This window comes from Artemia franciscana, chromosome 17, assembly GCF_032884065.1.
Source record: "Artemia franciscana chromosome 17, ASM3288406v1, whole genome shotgun sequence".
Classification (NCBI taxonomy): Eukaryota; Metazoa; Arthropoda; class Branchiopoda; order Anostraca; family Artemiidae; genus Artemia; species Artemia franciscana.
This window is the reverse complement of record NC_088879.1, coordinates 20,546,944-20,557,180: the sequence shown is the minus strand read 5'-3', so window position 1 is coordinate 20,557,180 and position 10,237 is coordinate 20,546,944. Positions and strand designations below refer to the sequence as shown.

At 35.5% G+C, this 10,237-nt stretch overlaps 1 protein-coding gene across 5 annotated transcripts in view; it reads left to right on the top strand.

Moving 5' to 3' along the window:
• The first annotated feature begins 5,118 nt into the window (after window positions 1–5,118).
• Window positions 5,119–10,237, top strand: part of LOC136037977 (WASH complex subunit 4-like) — a 117,835-nt gene continuing 112,716 nt past the window's right edge. The window contains exons 1-2 of one of the 5 annotated variants that reach the window (XM_065720874.1): window positions 5,128–5,171; window positions 7,150–7,252. Coding sequence is in view for 3 of the 5 variants with exons in the window: in XM_065720870.1 (XP_065576942.1) it covers window positions 5,256–5,337 (82 nt within the window). In the remaining 2 variants the exon portion in view is untranslated. Of the gene's footprint in view, window positions 5,172–5,240; window positions 5,338–7,149; window positions 7,253–9,714; window positions 10,021–10,237 lie in introns of those variants that run through there. The other 4 variants (XM_065720872.1, XM_065720871.1, XM_065720870.1 and 1 more) reach the window with 4 other exon arrangements.

Sequence of the window (10,237 nt, the reverse complement as noted above, 5' to 3'; positions counted from 1 at the left end):
TTGCAAATATAAGCCGGAGTATCCAGCAATGCTCCCCGACAGCTTTTCAGTCACAAGGTAAGCTTTGCATCTTGTTTTAAATAAAATCATAATATGATTTTTAAATCACAGTGATTGGAGATAAAATGCGGGGCTACAAACCCTCCAATAGCTCTCCCTATCCTTGCCAACTTTTTATAGAAAGACAGGCATGTTGCACCTTGATTTAAGTGAATTAACATTTTATTTCTATTAGTTGATACAAGTAGACCCATGGCCTATCCGATGTTTCACTGCAAACTTTGTAGCCGAAGGGTAGGCGTGTTGCATCTTGATTAAACTGGAGTAAGAGAAGAATTTTTATCAGTATAGTTAGAGAAGCAAAATAGGCCATTGGCCCCTCCAGTACCACCGCCAGTAGTTTTTTTTTGTGAGTACAAGAGAAAATCTCTACAAAACGTATCAATTATCATCTTGTGTGTAAAAATATGGGGAGATGAGTTCAATCCCAGTACTTCACACCTTCCCCTACCAATTCCTTATCATTTTTCTGGCCCTGTTAATGACTACCAAAGACGGACTAACCAATTATCCTAGTATATTTGCTAAGACTAGGGTGAGGAGGAGAGGGAGAGGTATTAATAAATAATTCACCAAAATTGTATGAGAGATGACCGAAATGTAATAATAGAAAATTAAAAGTGGAAATTAAAGAATAGAAGAATAAATAGGTCATGGTTTCTATAGCCTTATGATGCACATTCTCAGAAATCATACTCCCCACAACGGGTAGAAAATTTCACATATTGAAGTTGGCAGCTAATTCAGGAAGTCTGAATTCATCTACTCAGCCTAGGAATAGGTAATACTGTGGTAGTTTAATAAAGCAGCATAAATGTGCCCATAAGAGAGTGAAAATGTCAGCCAGGAATGACAAGAGAGAATTTGCTAAGAACATAGCAGCTGAGGCAGAAAGAGCAGCCAGTTGGGGTGATATTTTAACCGTCTATATGCTTTCCGGCGTGCAAAGAAACCCTTGCCACTTCATAGAGGATAAAAGTGGACAGCTGCATACCAATCAGGTAGATGGCCAGGACTTTGGAGTGAATATTTCTTGGATGTTTTGTACCAACCGATACCCTATTAGTCACTCGTCGGTCCCTGACGTGCCCCTATTTCACTTAGATATCTATTCGGGCCCCATTCTCTTTCAGGAAGTTGTAACAGCCCTGAAGTCGCTAAGAAATTGGAAACCAGCTGGATGTGATGGAGTCCCCCCGGAGCTGTTGAAATATAGGAAAAAAAAACTCTTGCTGACCCTCTATTTAAGCTGCTTGGTAAGGTAGTGGACGACAAGGCTGTCCCTCCTGACTGGACTAAAGGCATTATCGTGAAAATCTTCAAGAAATGTCGAAAGACATCCTGCGATAACTGGAGAGGTATCACGCTCCATACAGCCGGATGTAAAGTTCTATGTCAGATTATACTTAGTAGAATTCAGACTCAAGAAAGTGATGAGCAACATGGCTCCCGCCCAAATCGTTCTTTGTGCGACCTGATATTTAGCTTACGTGTTCTGCTGGAGGAATCAAGCGAATGACAAGTGCAGATTATTTTAGTGTTTATTGACTTCTTGAAATCATTTGACTCTGTGCGCTGAGAGGCAGTGTGAAAAATTCTCCTAGCATATGAAATGCCTGTGAAAATTGTGAATATGATTAAAGCCCTGTATGCTGCACACGTTTGTGCAGTCCAGACGAAGGATGGGCTGTCAGATTGGTTCCCTGTCGAGTCCAGTGTACGTCAAGGATGTTTACTATCTCCAATATCTTATAGGTTTTGTGCTTTGAGCTTGCCACTTTAGAAGAGGCATAAAGCAATTCCCTGAGCGTCGAGTACACAACTGCGATTTGGCTGACGACATTGTTCTCGTGGCTCACTGTCAAGAGGATATTCAACATAATCTGGATGAACTATAAGCGAAAGCTGCCTCTATGGTCCTGAAGAGTAATGTTGATAAAGCAAAAAGTATGGCAAACGCAGTTCTGACGACCATTGCAGCTGGGATACAATACGAAGGCACTGATATTGAAAAGGTCTGAGAATCTAAGTACCTCGGTAGTAAAATCGCCCAAGATGGGAATTCGGATAGTCTTGCTACGCATAGCGTATGCAGGTGTAGCATTTTCTCAACCTAAGAATATTTTGAGACGTATGTACTACTCTCAGAAGTTGAAATTGCGATTGTTTAGGAGTAATGTACTCGCTGTACTTTTATATGGATGCGAGTCCTGGAGCCATGAAAAGAATTCTGAGAAAATACTAGTTGGCTTCGAGAATAATTGCCTGCTTAGAATCCTTGCAGTACATTGGACCGATAGAGTAACGGATGCTCAAATAAGGACTGATACCGAATAACCACTGGTGACCAACGAGATCAGAGTGAGAAGATGGAATTATTGGGGGCATACGGCCCGCTAGTGCGAAGGGCACCTCCCACATGATTTGTGGTGATGGACCTCACACGGCATTCGAAGGAGTGGAAGACAACGCAGTACACTTGGTCTATCCCTGGAGAAAGAGGCGACGAGTCTCCGAACCATTCTGAACGAACTTTGGTCTTTGGCACAGGATCGGTCAATTTGGAGGTCAACCGTTGCTGCCCTATGCGCCCCCAGGCGTAGGAGGATCTAAATAAGTAAGTAAGTAAAATCAAACACAATCAGAATCAAACATTCCCCCTTTTCCGAACAAAAACTCCTGCAATCAAAAAAGGGTAAATTGTATATGTTCAATTATTGCCTTGGGGGTTTTGGGGGACATTGCATGCCCGGAGGCATAGTTAATAGGTCTTTCACTTGTTTCGATAGATATTTTCACTTGTTTAAGATTTTAATTAGTTTTTAGAGGAGTGTTACATGATATTTGTTATATTGTTATATGATATTTGAACCATTTTATACAAAATGGCTATCTTAAGAGTTCAATCGGATGAATTTAGGAAAAAGAGGGCGGGGGGCTAGTTGCCCTACGATCACGTTTGGCTCTCAAAAGAGCACTAGAACTTTCAATTTCAAACGAATGAGCCCTCTACGATATTTATACGAGCACATCTTCCACCTGGATTTGATTGAGTGTTTGACCCACCCTGTGAGTGTCAAGGTTTATGTGACCAAACATTGCATGAAAACTTTTGCATGTCCCCAGGGTATAGCTTACAAACCTTGCCCGAGGATTCCGGTACGTTATTTCAACTCCAGAGGCATAACTATATGATCTTTGGACTATTTTGAACAAAATTATTATTCAAAGACTTAAATCGAATGCATTTGGGAGAAAGAGAGAACTCTTAGAAAGAGACCTAGAACCTCCGATTTTCAATCGAATGAACCCCCTCTAAAGTGTATATGACCAACCCTTCTATAAAAATGTTATACATCCCCATGGTATAGCTTTTAACACTTGCCCTCGGGCTCTGGAGGGTTTTGTCGATCCCGGCGATTTTATATTTGATCTTGGACTAATTTGAACAAAATGGCTATCTCAAAATTTCGATTGGATGAATTTAGGAAAAGAGGGTGTGGGGGGCTTTCCCCCCAGTCACTTTTAAATCCTAAAAATAGCACTAGAACTTCCGATCTCCAATCGAATGAGCCCCCTCTTCTCCTTCGAAGTTTATACGACTACCCTTTTCATATGAAGTGCCACTGGGGAAAAAATAATAATAAATATTGAAGCCTAATGGCCTTTACTTTAAGCAACGCTATAGCATTGCCTTTGATATCGACATGAGACCGATATAAATAAAAACCAAAAACTTTAAACCTTTTTTTACGTTATCTGCATATATCCATGTAAATGATATATGCCAATGGAAAATTACTTAAGTAAAAATTTGTTTTTCAGTTAACTCGTAGACGCTTAAAACGAAAATATTTTAAAGCAAGAACTATAGAATCTTGTTCCGAACCTCAAAAAATAAAATAAAGTTTGATTCCTCGCAGATGAGTTTTACCCGTAAGCAAAAATTCTGGTAGAACTCGAACATTATCTGTGAAGCCAGGACTTAGCCTGCTTTCATTTACAGGACATCTAATCATGCTGCGATCCCAACTTAATCATGAAGGATAATTAATAATTTGTTTATACTTTCAATCTAAAGTAATAAATATCAAGAAATTTACCACCTAAACGCTTATAAAATTTTGCAAACCACATAAAAGTGGCTAACATTGTAGTTTGATCTTTCCTTCCTTTAGCAGAAATTCCTTGTATTGTTTTATTATCTGGTGTCTTGCTCTTCTTTTTCCCTGAAGTTAAAGTCTTCAGGATGTTTCAGCCCTTCAAGACTCCTTTCTTTGGCGCGCAAATTTTACTAAAGCTGGGTATCGAATTACCCAAAAGTTTCAATGATTTCTTCAGAGCTTCTCTGCTATATACAGATAGAGGTCACAATTTGATACCGATTGAATTTACCATTTACTTGGTTTTTGCTTCTTTAGAGAGTTCGTAAGGCGTTTTCTTTTTGTGAACAGACATGTACAATCAAACAAGAGCATAAATCTAAGAACTGAAGGACATGTTTTATTATAAAGTGGCCCCTTTTTAAAACCACAAAATGGCATACAAATCGGAAATGCAATGTTAGATAAATCCTAATTTTGAATGAGATTCATTTGGATACCTTTATTGAGGAAAGGAGAAACTTGTGCAAGATATTAAAACATGGCGACTTGGGTACAAAAAAGCTATGACTTACCTTGAGGTGCCTTATCCACTATATGATTCTCACCGATGCTAACGGTGCTTATCTACTATCTGAAGATCGATAAAATCATATTAAAGTTTAAAATAGATTCGACTTACGAATGTTTTATTAAGGATTATTCAGCTCTAGACAATAGCACACAGACAAAATTATACGATACAAATGTCTGTGTTCTATATCCTACAATTAAAAAAGAGTTGGGTTTCCGAATGCCTTTACTAGGCTATATATGAGATGACGCGTTTGCGTGAAGATAGACAAGTCCAACCACCAAATTGACTGGTACCATAAAATTATTTCAGCTAGACGTCTGTATTACATACATTTAGTCTGTGGAACAGCAAAAGATTTGTGTCATAAAATAGGTGGCAGTTAAATATAATAATTTGATTTATTCACAGCATGGACGTAGAAAGTTTGGGAGGTTAAATCTATAAGCCATAAATAAATATAGCCCATTCGCTTTGTTTTGATGAAAAATTCATTAGTATTTAGTCTTATCTTAAGAATGTTTATGAAAGCTGCAGTTCAGGGGCTGTTGGACAAGAGCTCCTCTCCTGAGGGAACCACTAGGCTATGGAATGAGAAGAGTAGCAGTCTACCATTTGATTCTTTGTTTTATCCTACTGTTACAATACAACAGTAGTGTTTGTGATAGTTTACCATTTGAATTTACCTATAGGAAGTAGATATCATTTTTGCTATTACTTAGCTAGTGGGCTATAATTTAGAAAATGAGTATATAACTTGTTGTCTTTCTTTATGTTCTTCTATTGGCCTATTTGTAAGAATAAAACATTATATAAAAAGAATATACCACTTGATGCCTTTTTTTATGCTCTTTACAAATATAATAGTTGCTTCTACCTTAAATTCAGGTTTAAGCACGTTTTAACCTAAACTAGCCTAATTATAAATAATTTTAGCACTGAGAAAATGTAGTATTATTTTGTTGAAAATAGTGCAGAGAAAACAGTATTATTTTGTTGGAAACCATGAATAACTCATACTTTAATTGAAAATTTGTCATTTAAGGCTTAAAAAGTGCTTAAATTTGAATTTGTGGTAGAAGCAATTGTTATATTCATAAAGAACACCAAAAAGGCATCAAGTGCTATGTTTGCTTTATTAGTAAGTCAGTTATATGAACAGTCATAATTTTTTGAAAATTTTTCATTTTAAGGGCTAAAAATGTGCTTAAATCTGAATTTAGTGAAGAACCAATTATTATATTTGCAAAGATATTCACTTTATACAAAAGCCAGTTACATGGTTTGCTATAAATTTGCCAATATGTGTTGACTGCTATTATTCTGCATGTAAGTTCTAGGCCTATACAAAAAAAGGAAAAAGGGGATACATCAATGGTACACATACAAAAATGTGATTCTCCTTGTTATTCAAGGGGGGGGATTAAGTCTCCTATTTAGGGCTTTCAACAAAGATGATTATACAATGTTTTTGTTTTTTGGTTTTTGTTTTTCATTATGCTGTGATGCCATTTTTGATGAGTTTCATGCCCTTTTCAAAAAGTCCTGCAAATTTATTCTTAAAATAATATTATACTGTTAAAATAATCATTACCATTCCTGTATCAAACACAAATTGCATTTTATTTTTCACTTAGGCAATTTTTTTGGAGATGTATTTTTAAGTTTGTGGTTGCTGTGAGCTGTTTAGAGCCCCTTTAAGGACTAAAAGAAAATGCCCAAGAACTGATTATTATATTTCAAAAGACAATAAAAAAGGCATCAAGGTATTTATTCAATTTCTTCTAGCTATTTTATGTGGAAAGGTATAGGCTGTATTTACACCCATAGAATATATACAAAAGTAAATGAAAATATTAAAGCAGAAATTCTTACTTTATGCTATAATATTTATTTCTACTATTTAGATTATCATACTTGTTTCCATATTTATAAACATTTTAAAGTATAATAAATAAAACAATAAGTTGTTTCAGCTCAAAGTAAGGATTAGCATTAACCCAAGAGTATAGTAACAAGTCATGGAAGTCACAGTAGAACCAACCATTATTATCCAGCAGGGTCTATTAGGTGCCACCTTTCCCTTTTAGCCCTAAATAATGCCTGGCTGGCAATACGTCTACCGACACCCAACAATGAAACCAAACTGTCCAGTATGTATGTAAATAGTGCTAATTTACACATGAATTATGACAAGAAAAATGAGCCAATGTTACCTGACAACATATATGGATTCTTCAACTATAATTTCTAGAAGATGCAATTTAAGGTGAATTGAAATTTAAACAAGCAGAAATTATTCCATGAATGAGCAGGGCTATAGAAAAATGACAAAGCACTAAAATCCTCACTCCTAAAACCCTCACTTGCTATAGTAATTTTTCTTAGTGCTTTATAACATTCTTATTCCAGTTCAAGGCCCCTTGTGTTTCAGAAGTTAAACCATTGGGATGAAAGTCAAACTTCATCATAAAGAGAAGGGAGTTGAGGAATGGACAGGTCCCATTGTATGCAGGTTAATTTCTGTTTGTTTCAAGTTTTAATGTTGCTCCTTACTTTAAGTTGAAAAATCATTTTTTAAACATACCCAATTCTAACCAAAACATAATGTGAGCTACTGGTCCTATAAGCCACCAATTTCTATTTGTTAAATCATATATAGGCTATCAATAATTCTAAATTGATATGCAATGTCCCACTTCTTTAGTTCTTCTATTAAAAAATTAAAATGATGAATGAAAGTAAAAAATATTGACAAAATTTGAGTATTTAGTCCAAATTTTTTGGGGCAGTTAATGTTACTGACCTTTGTATTAGGTAAACATACCACTCAGTGCCTTTTTTAGTGACACCAGTATTGACACCTTTTCTCATATTTTAGATACCACTTATATGCTGCTGTTTACATCACTCTGGTTTAAACTGGTTTACCTGTAAATTGAATCTGCTGTGACAAAAACAAAATAAAAAAAAAAAACATGGGAAATATATAGTTTTGGCTATATATTTGCACATGAGGGGGGGGGGGTATAAAGTATAGTGGAGCTGCAGTTGAAATGTGTTAACTACAATTATTCTGTATATAATGAAATGAAAATTGTTGTTCTCAAACCTTTTATATAGCCAAAAACAAAAGAAAAAGGTATAATCTTTGAGAATCTGTAATGGGACAAAAATTGAATTTCTGAATAAAGCAATTATTATAGGCCTAGTTGGAAAGAGCATGATATTAGGGTTATCATATTGTATATATATATGTTTCATTACATTGTGAAACTAAATAAATTGTAAAAGAAAAATATTACCATTTGAAATTATTGGATACAAAGCTCCTGGTAGAACTTGATAACCCCAAAGAAATCTCCTGGCAAAGCTCAGGATACCTAACCTTCTTCAGTATTTCCATCTCTGAGTCAGTAAGCATAGGAACATGATTTTTTTTACAACATCGAAAAAGATTGGTGCATTAGGAGAGGTACTTTTGCTCCCTCTCTAGCACCAATAATAAAGGTATAAGCTAAAAATAGTCCAAGGAATCAAAAGCAATTAGATATCTTTTTCCTAATCTTGGCCCTCCCCTCCTCTTCCCCAAAACACATTCTTCATTTATTGCAAGGCTCAATTAGGGTTAGGATATTCGAGACACTCAATCAACTTGTTTGAATCATGCACTAAGATAAATATCCATATTAACCATTTATTTTGTTGGACTAGATGACTTTTAAGAATCAAATTTGTCACCATGTGACATTATTTCTTCTGTAATTCGAAAACTCAATATACAGTTTTTAGATACTTTTATATCAATGCACTACCTCAGAATTTTCAATCAATAGTAAAATAGTCCTTTTTGGGGAAAATTGTAGTTTGATGTGACAAAATGGCCAAGAATGCCACTTTCCTGTGGCACAATCTTTTTGCTCACATTAAAAGGCAGTATAATTTTTATTAACATTTGAATGAGCTTTCTTCCAATCTTCTATGACAATTAGTTTGAAATGATCACCCATGGGAAAAAAATAAATACTTCTTTGATCCTTCTTTTGGGAAAAAAACGTATTAGGCCTATTCCACAGTTTTATTGATAGGAGCTTGATACTTCTAGAGTTTGGTTGTGTGATATGCTGAAGCTAAATGGTGTGCTTTTCATCAAAATTTCTTGCCTTCATAGGGGTGTTTTTCCCTTTAAAAATTAGACAAATTTTCTGAGGCATGTAGCTTTAAACACACACTATTAAACTTAATGATTTTCATATACTTGGGATCAGCATACAAAGCTAATTCTTTTGAGGGATTTAATGTTGTCAAAATTCTTATATTTAGAGTTTTGGTTGCCATTGTTTTGAGGGGCTACTTAATTTCAATTTGCTACCGCAAACTTTGATATTAGGCTATCCATCAAATTTGTTGAAAGCACTGAGACAGAGTGGTTTTCACAGATTGAGAATACAGCAAACCCATTTTATCAAAGGACACATGGTACACCCTGAGATGATAAAATGAAGAGATATATTATTTGGCATGATCATGCAGCATCACAAACAGCCATAAAATTAAATATAAAACAAACTTTTTCAACTGGAAGTAAGGAGTAATATGAAAACCGGACGTGGCTGTGGAAACTCGAATTGCCAGCAAAGACACCAAGGTCCCTTTCTTCTTCTCTATTCTTTACTTGCTCCCTTATTTTAGTGACGGGGTTGAAAATTGAGTAGGTAGCCATTGGCAGGTGGGTCCAAGGTGCAAAATACAGTATTTGGTTGTATTGAATTGGAGTAGCCAGTCTTGAGTTCAATCCTGTTACCTGTCTATTTTGTGTTATACTCTATGGGTTTGCAACACCAAAAAGTTTGGTATCATCAGTGAACAAGTGGGTATTATTATCCACATGATTGAAGATGTCATTGATGTATATCAGGAAAAGGGTTTGGCCTAGTACAGTTCCCTGTGGTGCCTCACTCATTACTGTGGCCTCATCAGAGTAGATTGGCTACAAACAAGAGTTAGTTTTATGTTTCTAAATGAAACTAGTTTCTCTTGTTGTTTTTAAGCTAAGGGAATCAAATTTCCATCCAAATTCTACAATTTTCAAACAAAATCAGCTCTTCAATTCCAGATAATATGCCAACCAACAGGAGAAGCTTTAAGAAAAAATACTTCATTTAAAAACAAAAGTACGTTGTTTTAATGCACCTCAGTAACGCTGATATCGCTGGCAAATGAATAAAATAGTACAAATGGCTTAGAAGTATCTTTGTGCATAGGCTACTGGTTGCTGTAGCTGTAAGTGCTTTTTGCTTTTCCAGATGCTTTTTTCTATGCAGGAGATTTCGATAGTTTGCCTAGTGTTTTTTTTTCTAAGACTTTAGGTGCCCTGCTTGTATATTACTGTATTACCTTTGGTAATACAGATGAACACAATCCATCATTTTAATGGAATTTATATATATATATATATATATATATATATGTAAGAAACTTCTAGTGCCTCGGCTTGAAT